Source organism: Neurospora tetraspora (genome assembly GCF_033439725.1).
Source record: "Neurospora tetraspora strain CBS 560.94 chromosome Unknown B0H65scaffold_7, whole genome shotgun sequence".
NCBI lineage: Eukaryota > Fungi > Ascomycota > Sordariomycetes > Sordariales > Sordariaceae > Neurospora > Neurospora tetraspora.
In genome coordinates this window covers 108,707-129,387 of record NW_026944389.1, presented here as the reverse complement: position 1 = coordinate 129,387, position 20,681 = coordinate 108,707, and the positions used below count along the sequence as shown (strand labels likewise).

General features: G+C 53.7%; 6 protein-coding genes across 6 annotated transcripts; 3 read left to right on the top strand and 3 right to left on the bottom strand.

Annotated features, from left to right (window-relative positions):
* Positions 1-276: 276 nt before the first annotated feature.
* Positions 277-2,357, top strand: B0H65DRAFT_511117 (uncharacterized protein; the record flags this gene model as incomplete). Its single annotated transcript, XM_062828456.1, is given in 4 exon segments — positions 277-699; positions 783-804; positions 814-1,390; positions 1,433-2,357. Coding segments are annotated over 4 exon segments (1,947 nt in total).
* Positions 2,358-4,472: 2,115 nt separating this feature from the next.
* Positions 4,473-7,943, bottom strand: B0H65DRAFT_432219 (kinetochore complex Sim4 subunit Fta1-domain-containing protein; the record flags this gene model as incomplete). The annotated part of the gene is made up of 3 exons (XM_062824989.1): positions 4,473-6,027; positions 6,662-7,671; positions 7,743-7,943. 3 exons carry the CDS (start codon positions 7,941-7,943, stop codon positions 4,473-4,475), a joined length of 2,766 nt encoding a protein of 921 aa, XP_062678085.1.
* Positions 7,944-10,772: 2,829 nt separating this feature from the next.
* Positions 10,773-12,768, bottom strand: B0H65DRAFT_474530 (uncharacterized protein). Its single transcript, XM_062827248.1, has 2 exons — positions 12,674-12,768; positions 10,773-12,604 (listed from the first exon to the last, which is right to left on the bottom strand). The coding sequence occupies exons 1-2, from the start codon at positions 12,719-12,721 to the stop codon at positions 10,832-10,834; spliced, it is 1,821 nt and encodes a 606-aa protein (XP_062678084.1). The 5' UTR covers positions 12,722-12,768; the 3' UTR covers positions 10,773-10,831.
* A 1,636-nt stretch (positions 12,769-14,404) lies between these two features.
* Positions 14,405-15,429, top strand: B0H65DRAFT_281503 (acyl-CoA N-acyltransferase). Its single transcript, XM_062822883.1, has 2 exons — positions 14,405-14,703; positions 14,798-15,429. Exons 1-2 carry the CDS (start codon positions 14,661-14,663, stop codon positions 15,325-15,327), a joined length of 573 nt encoding a protein of 190 aa, XP_062678083.1. The 5' UTR covers positions 14,405-14,660; the 3' UTR covers positions 15,328-15,429.
* Positions 15,282-16,726, bottom strand: B0H65DRAFT_281484 (uncharacterized protein). The gene is made up of 2 exons (XM_062822882.1): positions 15,379-16,726; positions 15,282-15,301 (listed from the first exon to the last, which is right to left on the bottom strand). The coding sequence occupies exon 1, from the start codon at positions 16,626-16,628 to the stop codon at positions 15,531-15,533; it is 1,098 nt and encodes a 365-aa protein (XP_062678082.1). The 5' UTR covers positions 16,629-16,726; the 3' UTR covers positions 15,282-15,301; positions 15,379-15,530.
* A 1,083-nt stretch (positions 16,727-17,809) lies between these two features.
* On the top strand, positions 17,810-20,397 carry B0H65DRAFT_432215 (uncharacterized protein; the record flags this gene model as incomplete). The annotated part of the gene is made up of 3 exons (XM_062824988.1): positions 17,810-17,965; positions 18,025-19,708; positions 19,769-20,397. 3 exons carry the CDS (start codon positions 17,810-17,812, stop codon positions 20,395-20,397), a joined length of 2,469 nt encoding a protein of 822 aa, XP_062678081.1.
* Positions 20,398-20,681: the final 284 nt, after the last annotated feature.

Genomic DNA, 20,681 nt, shown 5'->3' with positions numbered 1-20,681 from the left:
CGCTAGCCGCCGGGGCGTTGCTACCCTACACAGCCCGGCCTGTGCATTCCCCGCACTTACCATTGCATCCTCCGTGATCCCCCAAACCTTCATCCTCTCCGACTTTGAGTGAGTCTCTCAGGCTCTGCTTTCCCACATCCCAAACACTGCCGTCAATTTCGGACTGCACTTGCTGAAAACCCCAGACACCACAACCAAACACTTCCATCGTGGTCGTTCAAGCTTCGCCGTCTTGCCCAAAAATACCTAGTACATGCCTCCCGTCTTCTCACGGTCATGTCTGGCCTCGAGATAGCCGGTCTTGTGCTGGGTGCCTTGCCTCTCGCCATTGAGGTCCTGGACAGATATGGCGAAGTAGCCAGGCGCATTGATGTCTTCTTCAAGATCAGAACGGAATACCAGGAATGGCGTCGGCAACTGAAATACAATAACCTGCTCTACGAAAGAAATCTGAAAGAGCTGCTTCTTCCTCTCATGATCGATGACGAAACGGAAAAAGACAAGATCCCCGAACTCATCAAGGATCCGTTTGGGAGTTGGTGGACCGAGCCCAAGACAGCCCGCCTTCTGCAGGAACGCCTAGACGATGGCTATGAGGTGTATATGGATTGCATTCAGGTGATAAAGCAGGTTATGGAAGACATCGTTCATGAGCTTGCTTTGGGTCACTCATCAGTTCAGAGCAAGATCACTACACCTGTAAGTCCATACCTAGCGGACCGCATAATCTCAACTGCACGGCATATTATCCTTCAGGCTTGCCAATGACATAAACTACCTAGGGAGAGGCTACAATGATTGCACGTTTGTAAGGGTTGAGAGACAGTGACAATCGGTCGTTCCAAAGATTCAGATTCAAGTTCGCCGTCAAGGGCCAGGAGAAGCGAACCCGTCTGTTCAGCAAATTTGAAGATTACAACAGAAAACTCCGAGACCTTCTCGAGGGCAGCGACAAACTCAGAGATCTCTCCGTTCAAACTCCTGTTACCGTTCAGCCAAAAGCTGCCGCCATCGATACTGCGCTCTGCAAATTTTGGGTAAAAGCCGACAAATTCTTCAACGCCATTGCCTCAAGCTGGAACTGCCGATGCAACACCCACTGTGCGAATCTTCTTTTACGACATCGGAGCAATGCTACGCCCGAGTTTGAGGTCCTGTTCACAAAAGAACAGCCGTCTCCGGCAACATGGAATGCCCGAAAAACGAAGATTGTTGGGAAACAGGGTGTCAACTCCGAGCCGGAGGAGGAGGCCAAATCCCGGATAAGTTTGCCGATACACACGCCATCGCACAAGGACATCCGTCCACTCAAGTCCGCACTGGGGAAACCCGAAAAAATCAAGAGGCAAAACCGCAATGTTCGCGGGGTTCCAGTGAGTCAAGCAGTTGTGTCAAAGACTGGATCACTTACAAGCTAACTCCTCATCAACAGATCCACAACAACAGTAACGCTCGTAGAAGTAAAGCAAGAAGACAAAACCGCCATCACCTCCACCGTTTCCACACAGACTACAACCTCAAAGCAGATCATCCACTGTCTCTGCACCGCCCTTGAAGCACCAGCCTCACCCGGAATCCAAGGCGAGCCCAGCTACGGCTACCTCATCAACGACGACATCTCATACCACATCTACGACCTTCCCTACGAACCCACCACCCAACAACACACCGCCATCACCCTCCAAAATATCATCGACGGAGATCTCTTCCACATCCTCGAGCGCAAGCAACGATACTCCATAGCCCTTACCATCGCCTCCTCCTTCGTCCAGCTTCTTGACTCTCCCTGGCTTCCCACCACCCTAACCAAAACCGACATCATCTTCCTCCGAGACTCGACTTCAGAAGATGACGATTACTTCCTCGACGAGGACGAGCCGGCTTTTTTGAACGAACCTTATGTTCAACAGAAACTCACCGCCACAATAACCCCAAACAAGACAAAACAGGAAACAGTACCAATAGGCACATCCCTCGACCAACTAGGCATCATCCTCCTCGAACTCTGCTTCGGCAAGCGCCTAAAAGATCAGCCCTGCCGGCGACGGTATGACGCCAAGTCGCCCGCGACCAATGACCACGTGCGGGCGATTTATGACGTGGCTGCGGCGAGGGATTGGCAGCGTAAAGTCCAGGGGGAGGCGGGGTCAGATTATGCGTCTGCGGTGGATTGGTGTTTGGGGGGGAACAGAGGGTGTAGTGGCAATGACAAGTCGTTGGAGAAGTCCATGTCGGGAAGGTCAGGAAATGGGGCGAAGGGGGCGGTGGAAAGATGGAGGAAGGATATGCTCAACAATGTAGTAGGGCGGTTGAAGTCGTCTGTTGACTATTTGGCAGGGAAGGGGGTGGAGGATTGACTACCAAAGATAGAGGGACAACCTGCTGGAGAGAGAAGAAGGGAAGGGAACATAAACCATGACGGCAGAGGGGAAAAGATTCAATATTGGGTACGGGAGCGTATGAAAGTCGTATATGGATGTAAAAGAGTAAACCTACCCGCACCCACCCTAAAACTTACACGCACCCTCCCATTCTAAGACACTGGATAATACGCTCCCCCCAACGCTTAAGGACTTCCTATAAACCTAATAGGGCTATAGTTTGGCTCCTAAATACGCTATGAGTATGAATTTCCTTATTCAATAAGTTACTAAGCGTTGTTGTTACGGGCAATTGCATTTGCAACGTCCGACTTTTGCAACGTACTCTCATCATAGCCAACAACGAAGTTTGGAATAGCTAAAAACTAGAGATAGATGTTAGATGGGCTAGGGTAATTAATACTATATATATTTCGTCGCAAAAATGGCTATACGTTGATAATTCTGGGTCGTTGCTAGTGGAAGAGGGTGCGTGTAGGTTTTGGGGTGGCTGCGGGTAGGTTTACTCATGTAAAAGAGCGCCTGAAAAGGAAACAGAAGTACGCCGGAAGTCATCAACAAATAACCAAAATAGACCCATACTGGATGTTATAGGTACATCCCCAGTAAGACAACTGCTGGTGGGTCCCACAGCAGTCAGTTCCTGACCAGGCTTGGATTTGGCAACTATTTTTAGGTCAACTTGTCAGCAATCATGTTATCGTTCTCGATCATCCCCTTCTCCTTGCCTTCCTCCCCTTCTCCTTGCCTTCCTCCCCTCAGCCTCCGCACCAGGGCCACTTGGCCCTTTCCCGGTCCACATCCGCCTTCCGTTCACCCTCCCCCTTCTCCCCATCATCACCACCATCACCAAGTCACCATCACCCAACACCCAACACCCAATTCCCAACCACCACCTTCACCACCACCCCCCATCAACCCAACCCAAAAACAAAAACAAACGAAAAAAAAACTTACTTCCCCGTAACAATTAAACTATTCCTCGCCTTCCCCGTCACCGCAAAACAGGCATGCTGCCCTTCATCAGCAGAATAGATCGCCGCGTCCCCAGTGCATTTGTTGCCCGTCATCATGGCGATGGTGGCGTGGTTGTAGACGCCGTCTTTTCTTTTGGCTTTACCTAGCACCTCTGTGGATCCGTGTTGTTGAAGAGGGAGGTGGCGTTGAAGGGATCGGTGAGGTTGAAGGGATCGGTGAGGTTGAAGAGGGAGGTAGTGGTTTCGGGGACGGGGGGGTGGTTACGGATGGTGAGGGTGAGGGGGTGGTCGCTATGCTGGGGGGTGAAGTTGATGGTGGGTGAAGAGGAGGTGGTGGATGTGGAGGAGGGTGAGGGAGAGGAGGGTCTGGGAAAGCATTGTGGATGTTGGTTTGGTTGGATGAGATGGGAAGAGTGACAGGTTGGAGTCTCTCGTTAGTGATGAGTGTAGTTCAGGATCCTGTGCTCGAGGACAGTAGTGGTTAGCGTGGTTGAGGACACTCGACCTTAAATGTGTCAACGCCCAAGTTTTGTGCCTTACTACTAAGAAGACGTCTATTGATGGCTTCATAATACCATGCTATTGTTATCTGTTAGTATTGTGTTTGAGGCGCGAGGTGGGAAGGGGTAACTCACTTGCCAGGGGGTGGCAGAAAGGAAGGGTAACGGTCGTGTGGTTGGACAAAGGGATGGTCATTGACTTCGACAACCACGTTACTGGGGCAATATGGAATCGTCCTTGAGGGTATATAAGCACTTGCTACACAATGTAGTATATCTCGGCTGCACCGGCCTCACATCTTGGTCATCGCCCTGTCGGATTGTGATGTATTGTCATTTGATGACGGCAATTCTTTGACTGGTCCTTGGCCGAGTTGCGTTGAACTTGCCGTCGACGGGGACATTTTCCACAAGTTATCTGGCGAGTGTCAAAGCAAGGCAAAAAGAGTTTCGTGACATAGGAGCCTCGGGCTTCCAAAATCCAAGTTGCATTTGGGTATCAAGGGCCAGCCACGCAAGGCCAACAGTAACCAAGAAAACAGAACAAGCAAGGCTGAAGAGGACAACTCCTTCCAATCGACTAATGCCTCCTAAAATCTAGACCACTACCGTGTTCACGCCAACGCCTTCCCACCCTGAGCCTTCCCAACCAATCCCGAAACCAACTTCCACACGGCTCCCCTCTGTCTCTGTGCTCCATCCCTCGGCGCAAACACCTTCAGCCTCCCCTCCGACATCACAAACCCCCCACAAGCGATCTTGGTCACCCTCACCCCAGGATGAAACAAATTCAACCCAAGATGCTTGTCAACATACCGACCCAGCGCTTCCGTAAACGGCGACTGTTGCTGTCCCTCCTCCGTCTCGTTGTCTCCAGAGACAGGAGTCCTCCACTCCCACCCCTCCTCTCCCAACCGACCAGCCAACTTTCGCCGCTTCTTGACATTAATCTCCCACGTCTGTTTTTCCTTACTCTTGCTCTTCCCCTTTTCCCTTTCCCCATCGGCCGCCATCTGCTTCCCAGCTCTTACAAACCCCCGTACATCAGCAGCAGGAATAATGACATCAATCCCCTTTATCCCCAACGGTTCCTGCCCAGGCCCTTCTTTGTCCTCTCCCGCGGCGGCAGTGGCGTCAGGGGTATTTCCTTTGTTCTCCGCTGGTGGGATGTAGAACCCAAGATTAAGCACCACATCCTTCGCCAGCGGTCCTCTCTCCGGTAACCCGGCTGTCCGAATCCATGATTCCCATGACTGTACGAGGCTTCGGGTGCCGAGACGGAGAGAGCTGACGCGGCAGTCGAAGGTTGTGGAGAGGAAGTCGGCGATGACGGTCTTGAGAGGGGCAGGCATTCGGAGGAGAAGGAGAGGGAGGTGGAGGAAGTGGGCGGGGTTGGGAGGGTCGGTTGGTTGGGAGTTGGAGATGGCGAATTGGCTTGCTGAGGGGTTGGGTTGTGGTTCGTCGTCTTCGGAGGAGGAAGGGAGCATGAGGGCGGTGCATTCGGCGGTTTCGTAACGAAGGAGGATGTGGAGGGCTTTCTTGTCTTGTAGTTGTTCGACTAGGGCTGGCCAATCTAGGTCTGTTCGCGTGGTATCTTCGTCCTCGTCTTGGCTGTCGTTTGGTTCAGAACCGGTGATATCCAACACGGTTCCCACGCTAACCCATCGTATGTCGACGAACTCCAACGACCCAGCTCTTCCCATCACGCCGTCCTCTCCATCTGCCCTCCCCAGTCCGACCTCGACGCCACGGACAACATCTCCAACTAGTATCTCGCGTAGTCGTTGTGAAAGGGTCTGTAATCGTTCGCGGTTGAGCGCTTGCTTTCCGACGTAAAGAGGCGAGACACGGTGCGTCGAGAAGGTCGTATTGTAGAATGGTGGTCGCGATTCTTCTTGCTCGAGGACTTCTGGAGAAGATCGGTCGGGGGAGGTGGATGACTGTCGCGGTTCGGGTTCGGGTTCGGATTCGACCCGTTGGCGTTTGCGGCCTCGTGGTGGCATCTTGAATGTAATGTCCTCACGGAGCGCTCGTGGGATCGCTTGAGTAGACGAGGCTGGAGCTAGAGATTGGGGGGGTGTTGCGGGATGCGACGCGCTGGCGACAGTCCGATTCGCAAAGGCTGGTTCGTTCGGAGGGTGATTATGGTGAATGAGCTTGGGTAGCGCGCTAGGATGCTACGAAACTGTCGGCACGGGTGTTCAATGGGTTGCAATGTGGTCGAGTGTTGATGCTGAGGAAAAGGCGACGGGAAGTCAACAATGTTGCCATAGGGAAGAAGCCTTATCGGTGTTATCAGTGCGCTCGCGTCATGCAGCGGGGGATGCGCTAAAGCGTGCTGTGGTTACAGTGGGTTCAATAGGAGATCCAGGGTTCGGGTTACGTTAGTGTCTCGCGCCCTCTTCTGTGCCAGTCCCCTCTTCCTCCCGACATCGTCAACAACAACCACCAAAAGACAGATGCCCCTCCTTCGGTTTCCGGAATTGCTTCCCCGTATTCATACCTCTAGGCAATTACTTTGGAAGGATTTAACCATCAAGAACGGATGAAGGGGACGACAGTTAGGCACACTCCCGCGGATATCTCCTCATCTCCCGGCCTCTTTCCAGTCTGGCCATCGTCAACAACCACCGCCACGCCATCTTCACGAACAATCAGATTCACAGCTCACAGTTGAACGAGCATATGGACGTTGACAAAGTAAATTAGAAACGATCGACATAAAACATCACGCATACGCTCATCCCATCTTTCTTGTGATCATCATCACCTCCCCGGCCGAATCTCGACCCTATTCCCAAACGTACTCCCCCCCGACAAACTCTTACTATGCATACCCCTCGCCCCATCAAACTCAAACCCCCACTCCCCCTTATGTCCCCTCTGATCCTCCACATCCCTCGTCACAGTAAACGCATTCATCCTCTTCTCCTGCAACTCCATCTCCTCCACGCCATCCACAGTACACGTAGTCCCCATCGTCGGACTCAACGGCTCCTCACTCCTCTCACTCCTAAAACTAACACACTTCCTAACCCCAACCTCAACCCTCGAGTTTTGCTGCTGGCCAATCTTACTTCCACCCGCACGGTCCCTTCTACTCCCTGACCAACTTTGTGAACTCCCCTTCTTACTCCCCATCAAAGTCTTCCCCTTCCAAAACCTAAACAGACTTTTGAAGTAAGGCACACACCCGCACATGATCCCCAAATGGATCTCCACCGCCGTCCACGCCCACAGCTGGATGCCCTCCCACGTGGGATCCCACGTCTTCCAGACGACGTAATGGACCCAGTACATCCTGATGCAAGCCGCAAAAACGACAAACAGACCGAAAGAGAACAAAACGACGAGGATCACGCGCTGATGGAAGGGGATGTGTGCTTTGTAGAAGGTTGGCAGGGGCAAAACCCAGACGATGAAATCCGCTAGCGCCGTGACGATGGCGTGCGTCATGAGCGGAGCTCCCTCGGGGATGCAGTCGGTTTCGGACTTCAAAATGTCCCAGTACGAGGCCACGGGGGTGCATTGTGTGAAGAGTAAAATAAAAGAGCCGACGTTCATGGCGACGATGAAGACCATTGCGTATTTCGTCAGGCGGCGGAACCAGGAATCCAGGGGCGCGAGGGCGAGGTAAGAGATCAGGATGGAGACTTTGGCGAGACAGGAGGAGAAGATAAAGACGGCTTGGATGGCCATGGAGATCTGGCGCCCCTGCGAGAGTTGGGTGAGGGTTAGGTCGTAGATGTGTTTGTCCCAGCCGAAGGTGGTGGAGGCGAGGATGACGCCGACGGAGACGGCTGTGCCGAAGATCTGGATGGATGCTGTTAGCTGTGCTGCCGTGGTTTGGAAAGGTTGTTTGGTGAGAGTGGAAGAAGACGTACCGTGGCGATGATCATGAACCAGTCATCCCATCCCGTTTTGCGTAGCAGTCGAGCGCGGACGTAGAGACGGAGGGCGACGAACATGAGAGATAGCGGAAGCATGACGAGTTCGACGATGATGAGACCGGGTCCTCGCCTTTGGGGATTGTCGTAGTTTGGTTCTGGCCATTGGGCCCGTACTTCTGCTGGTGGGATTCTCATTTTGGTGGATGTGTGTGTGTGTGTGTGTGTCTGTTTGTGTTGTGTTGGTGGTCTGGTTCGATATTCCTGATATTTCCCTTTCTTGTCTCCTTCGTAGTTCCTTCTCGTCGGTATTTGTTGTTCTCAACGATCGAATGACAGGATCCGTCGCCCGTCTACTTTCTTGACGCCAGCATCGATTTTCCTTCTGATGTAATCGCAGATCGTAGGTCGTGGTGTAAATGTTCCAAAGGATCGACAACCTTCAACAGCCCAGCAGCCGTATGTCCTACTCTTTATCCTTCCGAGTAGCAGTGCTAGACTCCCTGTAATTTAGTACTGCAACAGTCGCAGCGAACCCTTCTGTAAGTTTAAAAAGATCGACAAGAAGAGGTTGCAGGCAGGCCATGTGCAAGCAAGGGAAGGGGGGAAACGCAGATAAAAGGCGATCTGTAAGGGCACCCCCCAGACCACATATACCCACCCTCGTTCTCATCTTCTTCAGTTCTTCTTGACCCTATCCCAGCGTGGAAGTTCCCCCTGCACGGCATTGGGGCCGAGCCCGGTGCTAGTGGTGAGAAGGGAAATCGAGCTCCGAAACGGGGAAGCCCACCAAGAGGAGACCGGGATGTCCACCCCGCATACGACCGACGAGTTCTAGGCCGGTTGTGCTTTGACAGTGGGTCAGGAGAAAGTGATGAACGCTGCAGTGGTTCATCCCATCTGGTCTATCGATTGACGGTCGATTGATCGGGCAAGTCTTTATCGGCCCGTATCCGTGAAAACCAACTTCGCTTCCATCTTTGTTCCAAGCAGTCCGAAGCTACATAGCCCAAGACTCGCTAGTTTCCAGCGCCGTCAACATCAAGCTCCAGACCTCTAGGCTCTTCGAGGCTCTCGCTCCGCCGCCGTCAAACCCATCGTCAGCGGCGTCTTTTGCCATGTGGAGTGGCTGAGACAGTGAGGCCGAGCAATGATTTCTGTCCGATTCACTGCTTGTTCCAACTGTCACTGTGATGAACAAAAGCGAGCTGTCAATCACTGCAGCGATCAACCAGGAACCAGGGGAAAATGAAAAAAAGAAAGAACGAAAAGAGACCACGCGAGAACAGGGATGGTGAGTCCAAGGGTCGGAGACATAATGGAGCCATGGGGAACGCCAAGTAACGCGCCGAGCTCGAGGAGTCACTGGCAGCGCGAGATGGTGCCTTGTTTGGGAATAGCGTCTTCCAGTCAAAGAGCTGCGACGGGGATGAGTTGAGTGAGTCTGCAGTGTCTGCGTAGGGCTAGGTACGCAGATACGTAACCAAAATGTTTTCAGCTGAGGATTTTCGGAAGTCTTTTCCTCGCCTCGAAAGAATCAATAATTGAATGCGAACATCACGCTTTGTCGGGTTGGAGGTCGTGGTGGTGATCGACTGATGCTGTCTTCGGTCCGCTGAGCCTTGATGAAGTGGAAGTGGAAGTCTCTTCACGAACATAGCCAACCTCAACACCAATAGTTCAAATCGCTTCGGCGATGGCTTCAATGCCCAGCGCCGCCTAGAAAATGCTAACAAGCACCAAAACCGCCCAGACGTTCCAGGCCACACACCACTGTCAAAGCGTCAAATGCACACCAACGACGCCGCGGAGACGCCAACGCCAGGCACACCCGCACCATCGGAAATTGCGCCCAGCGTGATGGCGTCACATCGCCCATCGCCCATCGTCATCACGAGGGGCCGAGAAGCCTAAGATGTCCCAAGATGTCACGGCCGAGAGCACTGCCTTTCTTGGTGAAGTGAGAAATCGAATGACTTCCTAACTTTAACCCGAAAGAGACCGTCGATATGCGATGCCGGATGGTTGCGATGCATAAATCCCAAGTGATATCCCGGTGTCGGGAACCGATCTATCGACGCAGGTGAGTTTCGTGGTGTCTCGTCTGTGCAGTTGTCTCGGTGTGAAACTTGAGATGCATACCTCTAACCTTGGTGGGTCACGAAGAAGATGGAGGGTGCGCAGAATTGTTCTCCTGCAGGTACAGCTCCTCTCGGATCCATCCCGCTGTGATGGTTCCTGAACGCTGCATGGAAGACAAGGAATCTTGGAACGAAACTTCTGCGGGTTCTGCTGAACTTGGCAGGTTGTCCGTCATCGGGTTGGTTGCCGGTTGGTTGGCTGGATGGGGGAAGGTCAATTATATGACAACTTTTGACAAGATGGAGGGTGAGAAGACGGGAGTCGGCAGAGGGTGTGGAGGGTGTGTGAAGAGAGAGCAAAGAGGGTGTAGAGAAAGCCGGGGGAGGAGAGGTGTCACAATCCCGGGGTGGGCCGATTTAAACAAGATGATGGACTCCGTCAAGCCTCTTGGCTTCTTCGACGTCTAGTAAAACAACAAGGCGAAGCATTGTTGGGATTGCAAAAACAAAGTAAGGCGAACCAAGCAAGAATGGGAAATTGCGGTTGATGGGAGGTTGAAAAGTGGAAGAGGGAGAAAACCCCAAAAGTCTAGAATAAATACATGATTCTGGTAGTATGGTCGGTCACGACTGCCACAGATTCGCTGAATTGGATGCTTGCCAGGAAGAAGAATCCAGGAGAGGGTTGTAGCCCCGCAGTCTGGAATAAATACACCAAGGTCCATGCCTCTACATACAGGAAAGGAATGATGGTGGGACACAACAAACTTCCACGTCTACGGAACCGAGCGGCGGAGCTGTCACGTCTGTCAAAAAATGCCACGTGGGTTCGGTTCAAGTTGGGTTCAACCGTGTTATTATTCCGTTGTTCTCATTTAGAGGTAGGTATTCTTGAACGAAAAAGCAAGACTCGCAGCATTGGGTATAGCATCATCATCTCCTCTCTTTCTCGCCTCCCCCCCCCCCCCATTCTTTCTCAACACCACATCCAAAGAACCCAAAAAATCAAGCCCCAACCTCAACAATTCTCCCCTCCACCCTCGGCGCCACCGCCTTCGTCCACGGCACATCAAACTCTCCCTCATCCAAACAATCACACGCCTTACTCTGCACCCCCGCCAACCGACACCACTTCCTCGCCACCCGCCTCATGATCCTCAGTTCGCGATCAATCTGCCTGACATCTTCCGCTTTGCCCCTAACCCTCGAACTGGGCCGACTGCTTCCGCTCTCGCTATCACTAGAGCCAGAAGCGCTGGTATCCCCTACAGCCGTCTGCGACTCCTTCAGTGGTTTCACCGTCGCTCTCCGCTCGCGTAACTTAGCGGGGGTCCAGAATGTCCAATTCGAAAGGGGCTTGGAGGAGCCGGCGCCGTCTTGGCCAGCCGGCGTTGGTTCTTCTTGTTCATCCTTCTTCGCTTCGGCGTCAATGACGCAAGTTTCTTTGTCGCACCCATCTCCCGTTTTGGGTTCCAGGGTTGATGTAAGGGATTTAGAAGAGGGGGGTTCCCTTCCCTCATCGACTCCCTTCACGACAGTGCCCCAGTGTCGATCTTCTTCAGCGCCCCAGAATGCCCATTTATCCAGGGCTTTGAGCGCCATGAAGTACTGCCGCAACATCATGGAGATGAGAATGCCGTTCTCTTCGGACACGACCTCCTCGCATTCGCCGCCTTCGGACTTGACGAGGAGGGAGGTGTACCCGTCTTTGCCGCGGGCCATGTAACCTCTTGTTGACATTGTGTAGGTCTTTTCCAGGTCGATTGGTTCGCCGCCGACTTCCACGTTTGTGACTCGCTGCCCTGATGGGAGGGAAGGGTTGAAAATGAATTTGATGTTGGATACCTGGGGAAACCGGCCTTCGAGAGCAGGGTAGAGCGAGACGCCGTTTTCGAGCGCTTCCCAGACTGCTTGTCCTTTTACTTTGATGACTACTACCGGGTCCTCAAAGGGAAAGCAGTCGGTGACGTCCTTGACGCGGATCGGACCGGGTGGGTAGATCTGATCGCCACGTATCGTGCCGGCGGCCATGATGGCGATGTCGGCGTGGTAGTGCAGGCGCATGATGTCGCAGACGAAGTTTCCAATGTTGCTTTCGCGAAGGCGTACCGTCGTGAACCGCGCGTCGAGGGGGGCAGCGCTGAAGCCGATCGGTTTCTCGAGCGATTTCTTCAGCTTCGAAGTAAGTTTATGCACCAACTGATCCGTCGCCGGATCGCGGGGGATGCTGCTGTAAATGTCCCTCCTCCAAATATCCACATCCCACTTCGGCTGCCCTGGTTGCGGTGGTGAAGCAGGTCGGCGAACCTCCAAGTACGAAAGATTCTTGAAATCCGACCCTGACCTTAGCACATGCGTCCCGTTGATCAGGCTGTGCGCATAAAAGTGATCGTGTCCGCCCAAAATGATATCAATCTCCCCTTCCATCTGCCTCGCCAGCTTGTGATCGTTCGGTTCGCGCATGTGCGTCAGCGCGACAATGAGATCCGCTCCTTGCGCTCGTAGTTGTGGGACCAGCTCTTTTGCTACTTCGGTCGCGGAGCGGTAGATGAGGTTTGGAGGCAAGGCGTTGATGGTTTCTAGCCATTCGCGCTCTCCCAAGCCTAGCAGGCCGATTTTCAGGCCGTTGGAGGTCGTGATCATGTGTGTGCGGCCGGCGTTGCCGATGGGCACGTTTTCGCCCAGCGCGGGGTCGAGGACGTTGGCGAGAAGCCAGGGGAAGGCGCATTTGGAGGTTAGGTGTTGGAATTGCAGGACGCCAAAGTCGAGATCGTGGTTCTGTTTTCGCGATGGGTTAGTATTCGCATTGCAAGGTAGGGACAGGAACTGGGAAAATGGAAGACCTACACCAACACAAGCGCACTGCGTCCCAATCTTGTTCAGAATCGGAACCATGTGGCTGCCTTTGGTAACCGAACTCTCCAAACTCGGATTGAACACATCCCCCGAGAATAGCGTCACCAGCTCCGGCTTCCCTTGCCCTTGGTATCGCTCATCGTTGCGATACTCGTTGACGGCGGTCATGAAGCGCGAGATGCCGCCGACGGGTTCGGCTGAGGATGCGTCGAGATGGTAGACGTCATTGAAGTGGAGTAGTCGGAAGTCGGGTGGCCCCACTGGTGATTCTGCGGAGTTGGAGTTGGAGTCTAGACGGCCGGACGAGTAGGTTACTGTTGGTTCGGCGGAGGGCGGTGGTACAGGTGCGTGAGAACCCATTGTGTTTGTGTGTGAATATCGATTATGATTATGGTAAGATTATCGTGAGTAGAAAATGGAAGATGGTGTAAGGTGGAAGTTTGGTTAAAGGTGGTGATGTTCTTTGTTGTTGTTGTTGTTGTTGTCATATGATGTAGATGATGTGGTGGCGGTTGTTTATCAAGAAAAGGCCAAGCAATCCAGGAACAAGAAAATCAGGAGATCTATCAGGTCAACTTGGCGGGGAATAGTCCCCGTCATATATACTACTACCTACGGATGCCGCCAGATATGTATACCTGGCATGGGATGTAAGCAAGATCAACGCGGTGGGCAGTGCGGTGAACGAATAACGAAAGTGATGGAACCATTCTTCCGGTTGGCCCCCTGTTATCTTCTCCAACTTCTCTAGCTACAAATGGCGGACAAGGTGAGGCCCAAATACCAAGACACCAAAGAACTCCGCCTCCTTTGTTCCCGTTGTACAACGCCGTGATGCCGACCAGACTGAAACACGTTGGGAGTCATTGTTTGCCAATGGGTGCCAATGAACGGGAAGCATGCCGTCTCTTTGACGTCCTGTGGAGGGAAGGTCCCTGATGATCACCTCACAGACCAACCAAGCTCACCAAGCTACGATAACAAGCGATAACAGATCCAAACATGCTGCCGCCCAAGAGGGGCTATGATGTCGTACGTCGGTGTGCATGGAGGCGTGGATGGTCTCGATTGGTGAGAACCCGTCGGAGTTTATTGCGTTTCCATCCCCGATACGAGTCTCAGCTAAAACACAACGTGTTGATGTTGATAGGGGAATAGGGGGCATGTTAGACGGGAGACACCGTGGGCTGAGGTGAGTTGTGAGCTGAGGTGGAGATCCGTTGTCATGGGAGATAACATCACCGGATAACATCACCTACCTTCAGTCTCTACTATCTCAAACTCCATTGATGAAAACATTGATCACGGGATCATAGAACCCAAACGTGTAAAACATCGACTCATCACGCCTTAAACCAGTAGCAGTCAAACGGGTGATGCTCCCCAAGTGGAAGTCAGCCAGGGGAATGTAAACACCAGGATCTACAGGCGGTGGTCATGGGGGTTCTCCAAGATGTCCAGGGGCTGATTCCAGGGTTCGCCAGGGGCTTCTTGATTCTTCAGCTCGGACAGCTCCAGAGCCTCCAGGGGCAGTGCCTGTGACGCACTGACACACCCCGAAGCCGAGGCGACCCATCAACCCCGCCATTCTCCAAGACCCCCACCAAAGCTCCAATCCCCGCCCGTCGCTGTCATCACCGCCGATTTCCAGGTTAGGTCGCCGGAAGGGCGCGGAGTGGAGTTCGGAGGTGTCACAGCTGGAGCCCAGCCCGGAGGTGGGAGTTCCACTTTTTCGAGTCACCACGGCACCGGATCTTTATTCAATGAGTCACTTTCTATTATTTTATCCTCAACCGAAAGGATTAACTTTTTTCTAAGAACGCTTCCGTCGGGTCCCCTCCGTCCAAGACACATTTCCGGCTTCTTGGCTTGCAGCGAGTGCTTCTTGTCTTCAGTTCCATCATTTATTTCTGTGCCGTCCCGTCTTCCGGATCCGAAACATCACAACACATCGGTAAAACCAAACCAAACAACCACAATGGCTTCCACTGCTCCTGTTGTCCGCCACGCCAGGCGCGAGGGTTCGTCTCTCTCCTCTCTCTCCTCTCTCCTTCCTCCCGTCCTCTTGCCCCAAACCACAACTTAGCTAATAATACCTGCTTACTGCATGAGCAGACGTCCCCGCCATCCTCGGCCTCATCCGCGAACTAGCCGACTACGAACACGCCCTCTCCAGCGTCGAAGCCACCGAGTCCACCCTCGCCGCCACCATCGCCTTCGCCCCCTCCGACCCCTCCATCGTCTCCCCCGGGCCCGACGGTCTCCCCATCACCGAACCCGTCTCGCCCTCCAAGCCCGCCCGCTGTTTGGTGCTGACCACCCCCGATTCTGGAGTCGTCGTCGGCATGGCGCTTTACTTCTACAACTACTCCACGTGGCGGGCGCGACCGGGTATCTTCCTGGAGGATCTGTATGTCAAGCAGAGTGAAAGGAAGAAGGGGTATGGAAAGAGACTGTTGGTGGAGCTGGCGAAGGAGGTGGAGGCTATGCAAGGTGGTAGGCTGGAGTGGAACGTGTTGAAGTGGAATGAGCCGAGTATCAAGTTTTACGAGAGCGAGGCGATTGGCGCGCAGATGATGAGTGAGTGGGTGGGTATGAGGGTTGATGGGGAGGGGTTGCCTAAGTTGGCGAAGTTGCTGGATTAGATGTTGAGGCTGGGATGTCTAAAATGAAATGAAAATGAAAGTTATACCCACGGTTCAGGAAGGGCAGGCTGGTGCCTGGTTACGAGGTTTATGGTGTGGTGCTTGTGACCATGAGTGTGCTCGGGTATCATTTTGTACGAGTTGAGCGGAGTCCCTTTCTATCCATCCATATTCCATCCAAAACAACGGACCACAGATTGTGATCACTGCTTTCCCTTCTTCTTCTTAGGCTCCGTTCTTACCGGTGCGCCCGCGAAAAACTCTAGATCCGCCGATGGTGCCACCGGCGGTTCATACTTCTTCTGTCCCCATTCTATCTCCCACCCCTTCCCATCCTTTTTCCTCTCCATAACTGCCGTCATCCGCCACACCTGCTCCAAAGTCCTCCTCCACAGCCTCGGCGTATACCGATGGCAATTAATCGGCTGCTGCTCGCCCATCGGTAGATCCTCCTCCACCTGCCCGCTCAGCAACATATTCCTCCTGCTCTTTTGCCTATCCACCAACCAAATGGGCTGGGTAGCATATCTCTGCCAGTTCCAGTCCAGGGCCTCATCCTTCTGATCCTTGGCCCAAATCGTCCTCCCAACCGTCCTCCTCTTAGGCACCTCCCACTCCTCCTTCTTATTCACCAAATCCCGTAGCAATTCCCACTCCTCCCTCGGCACCGGCGGCAACACCTTATCCGCCACCTGCTTATACGTCTTCTTCAGCTTCGTCCTCTGAACCTTCTCATTCAACGGGCCACCCCAAATATCTTCCTTGGGCACATATCGCTCAGGCGCCAGTTGGTGATTCGTAATCTCCGGCTTCGGCCGGTTGACAATCGGCGGCGCGCCGCCCGTTTGCGAGCGCACAAACGCTTTGAGTTTTTCCGTGTCCCAATTATCCAACCAATCCGGTTTGCGCCCCTCTTTAACTATCGCCCGTGCCTTGTTGATGTACTTCTGTAGCTCCTCGTCGCTGGTCGGGGTATCGGGCTCTAGTAACTCGGAAAGAAGCTGGCGGCGCTTGGCGCCCGTTCGGCCGAATGCGAGGAGCAAAATGCGCCGCATGCGCGGGAGGTCGCCGGCGTTGGCGGCGCGCAGGTAGCGCAGGTCGTGGTGGGCGCGCTTCAGACGGCTGGCGGTTTGTGGACAGGATGAGGGAGAGGGGTCGGAGCGGTGGGCGCGGAAGCGCGTGGTGATGCGCTCGTCGAAGAAGGGGCGGATGAGAACGGGGAGGTAGGAGGATTCGCGGAGGAGGTGCCGGTAGAGGTGGAGGGTCGTTGTTGGGTGGGGGAGGGGTGGTGGGCGGGACATGGCCGCGCGTGAAGCTGCGGTTTGTGGTTTCGGAGAGTGGGATCTCGAGAGCGGAAGGTTGATGTTGGAATTGATTGTAGAAGTGGAAGCTGGGTGTTGTCGTAAATTGTTTGGGAAGTTGTCGATGTCCTCAAAGTTTAGATGGAAGTGGAAGTGGCATTGGTAATTGAAGGTGCGATAAGCAACTACCTAAATCCTTATCTTTGCGCGACACAATGACGATGGGGTGGGTTTGCGACTTGCGGTGGCTTAACAGTTTCGTTACAGAGTGGGTGTAATTTACAGTGTACATAGAGTATCTTACAGCTTTCGGAGGCAAGAGGCTTGCTTCTGGTTCATATGCAACATGACAACCTGTGCGCCGTCAACGAAGACAACTAACAAAAAGAAAAGCAATGACACAAGATCTTAAATGGCCCACATACATTGTCTTTCAGTCATTCTCCAATACCTGCGTTGAACGGTTCGTAGGTAGGTTGTTCATGTATCGTAGCCACAAGTTTGTGACAGTCTTCGTATTAAACTGTCAATACATGCACCCGTGACCTGGCGCCTGTCTCTTTCGTGTATCGCTCACCGCACAGGCAATCTTTCACTCACAGACACGACTTTTCGCGCAACAACACGAAACCAACACGTCGACCTTTAATTGATTTCGCGAACAAAGAAACGTCATTGCGACAATCGCGTACCTCTTTGCGACGCGGTGCTCTTGAAGGAACTGCCTACTACTATCCCCAGTTCTACGTTGTCGACGACATCAGATCCTGCCGAACTGTCCATATTCCCCGATTGGGCCTTCGTCGCCGACCCTTCCACCGTTCTCGCCGGCAGCTGCAAGCTAAAGTAGAGTCTACTTTCGGAAGGCAAGAGGGATTCTGCGACAGCACCAACTGCGGTCCCATATTCCACCACAAACACGGCAGTCACTATCTGTCGCTACCTACTCACGTCCCCAGCTCTGCTCGCCGCTTCCCCGACTTGGCCCGCCTCTCCAGTCTCCTCCATAAAGACGTTGTGCTCCCCCGGTTGGACGATCAAACTTGTACCACTCCGCACACCGACGCCAACCAACAGCTCTACCAAACACCACTTGTTCATCAGTGATACATACAATCTTTACTACTGTGGGATATTAGCCACGACGACGATCACTATACCCCATACTTGCCCCAGTCAAGATGCAGCCACCACAACTCGGCGGCGCCTCGCAGCAGTCGCAGCCGTCTTCCCAGCAGTCCTTCTCCATGAGCCAGTCCTCCCAGTCAGTCTACAGACAGTACACCGATCCGCCCAACCGGCTACACAACGATCATGCCGTACCTACCATCTATTCCGTGAGCCTCTCCCCCCCTTCTCCTCACTCGCTTCACTGTGCCCCGACTAACAGTTACAGGCCACGTACTCAGGAGTCGGCGTCTACGAAATGGAGGTCAACAATGTCGCCGTCATGCGCCGACAAAAAGACGGCTGGGTCAATGCCACACAGATCCTCAAGGTCGCAAACATCGACAAGGGACGACGTACCAAGATCCTTGAAAAGGAAATCCAGATTGGCGAACATGAAAAGGTCCAGGGCGGTTACGGAAAATATCAAGGAACCTGGATCCCATTCGAACGAGGCCTCGAAGTCTGTCGCCAATATGGCGTTGAGGAGCTACTGTCTAAACTCTTGACGCATAACAGGGGACAGGAAGGCGAGACAGGAAACGTTGACACCCCTACCAAGGAACAGGCCATGGCCGCACAGAGGAAACGGATGTACAACGCCAGCTCACAAGAGAATCGCGGTATTGGCTCCACCGGCACTTTCTTCAAGAACATCTCCTCCACGGCATCAACCGCAGTGGCTGCCATCAGCAAAGCTCGCTTCGATTCCCCTGCGCCTAGAAATCGCAGCGGTCCCAGCAGGGCCCCCAGCTTCAACCGCCAGTCCTCGATGCAGGACGTGGCCGATTTCCCCAACTCCCAGCAAAGTCTTGTTTCAACCGAATACGCAACACAGACACAGAACGCTGACTCAGGCTTCGGTTCTCAAAATACGCAGCCCCTAACTGGTGACGGTCTCGAACAACCCCCTAGGAAGCGGCAAAGAGTTCTCACCCCAGCTAGGAGCTTCGGCGGCCAAACTCCGGGTTACCAGCCTCTCGACCCATACAATGCTGGAAATGTTGGTAACGGAGACCCTGGCTCTCCCACCGAGCCCAACAACTCATTCATCTACGAACAGGTTACTGCCAATGATGGCGAGGCCTCGTATGCCCTTGGCCCATTGCGGCCGTTGCCCTATGACAATAACGCCGATGCAGAAGCCAAGCGGGGCATGCTGATGGGCCTCTTTATGGATGCCAACGGCCCCGACGAGGCGATACAGGCTGCACTTTGCAATGTGCCTCCCCAGGAGCTGGACTCCCCCATCGACACCCAGAGTCACACGGCCCTTCATTGGGCTGCTACGCTCTCTCGCATGCCGCTTCTGCGAGCACTCATCAATGCAGGAGCAAACCCCTGGCGCGTAAATGCTTGTGGAGAGACTGCCCTTATGCGTGCCTGCACCGTCACCAACTCCATGGAGAACAACACTTTCCCCGAGCTTCTCGATCTCCTTGGTTGCACTCTTGACGTGACAGACGACAAGGGCCGCACCGTTTTGCATCACATAGCCGTCACCAGTGCGGTCAAAGGCCGTCATTATGCTAGTCGATACTACCTCGAGAGCCTTCTGGAATGGGTGGTCCGGCAAGGCAGTGCTCCAAGCAGCCAAGAGAACGGCGTCGGCGATAGGAAAGGACGTCGAATGGGCATTGGCCGGTTCATGAGCGAGATCGTCAACGCTCAGGATAACAGTGGCGATACGGCGCTCAACGTTGCTGCACGCGTCGGGAACCGCAGCATCATTTCCCAGCTTCTGGAGGTGGGCGCTGATCCCACAATTCCCAACCGAGCCAATTTGAAGCCGCTGGATTTTGGAATCGGTATTGCCGACGCCGAAACCAACGGTGATCAACCCGGAGAAAAGAATGGGGCTACGGCTGGCAGTGGCCATAAGAGCCGCGAGACCAGTGACGAGGTTGTCAACTGTAAGTTTTTTTCTTTTTTTTCCTTCTCTTATTCTTGCCCATTTGCTAACGCAAAGCCAGCCATCACTCACCTCATTGGCGAATCCACTTCTATCTTTCAAAATGAGCTCAAAAAGAAACAAGAGTCGATCGACACCCTCCACTCCCAACTCCGCATCACTTCCTCGCAAGTCGGCGACGCCCGCCGCACCCTCGAGTCCCTGCAAGAAAAGCTCAAAGCCCAGCAACTGGCCAAGCAGAAGATTGTCAACTTCAATCGCGCATCTGAGGAAGAAGAACAGATTCTCATCGAACTCGAACAGCGTCACGGCCGGCTGGACGTCGCTTCGGCCAACGCCTGGGAAATGGAACTCGAGTCGGCGTTGGAAATTGTCAAGACGCAGTCACCCAAGGGATTGGACCCAGACAGCCGACCTAGTCTGCCGAGCGCGGCAGTGCTAAGGGCTAGAATCAAGGCACTACGGGCGAGATCGAGCAAAACGCGACAGGCGGTGGCGGCGTTGCAGGCACAAAGCAAGGAGAAAGAGCTGAAGTACCGGCGATTGGTAAGCCTTTGCACCAGGAGGCCCGAGATCGAAGTTGAGGCCCTGCTGGATACGCTGACGAGGGCGGTTGAAAGTGAAAAGCCCGAGTTGGAGATTGCGAGGGTCAGAAGGTTCTTGGGTGGCGTGGAGGGCGTAGTGCATTAGAAGCGCCCGGGCTACTTCAGGGAATGGAAGTGTGATGACGAGGATTGGCGGATTTCGGCGGCGCTGAGGGGAGGTGCAGGAGATGCGAACGATGACGATGATGACAATGAACAGGAAGGCATCGATTATCCTGAGGAGGATGCAGATGATGGCGATGATGTGGATGTAGACGATGATGAGCACTGCATTGGCCAAGATCATGGCGACAATGAGCGGGACAAGCATCTTCCTCTCAACTCAAAATCGGTGACCTCGTCCTCCTCCTTCTCCTCCTTACCATCTCA

Coding starts and splice junctions, on each gene's coding strand:
- B0H65DRAFT_474530 (XM_062827248.1), bottom strand. CDS start 12,721: ATGGTTCCGATTCTGAACAAGATTGGGACGCAGTGCGCTTGTGTTGGT. Junction 12,605..12,673: donor CGCAGTGCGCTTGTGTTGGT/GTAGGTCTTCCA, acceptor TCGCGAAAACAG/AACCACGATCTCGACTTTGG.
- B0H65DRAFT_281503 (XM_062822883.1), top strand. CDS start 14,661: ATGGCTTCCACTGCTCCTGTTGTCCGCCACGCCAGGCGCGAGG. Junction 14,704..14,797: donor CCGCCACGCCAGGCGCGAGG/GTTCGTCTCTCT, acceptor CTGCATGAGCAG/ACGTCCCCGCCATCCTCGGC.
- B0H65DRAFT_281484 (XM_062822882.1), bottom strand. CDS start 16,628: ATGTCCCGCCCACCACCCCTCCCCCACCCAACAACGACCCTCCACCTC.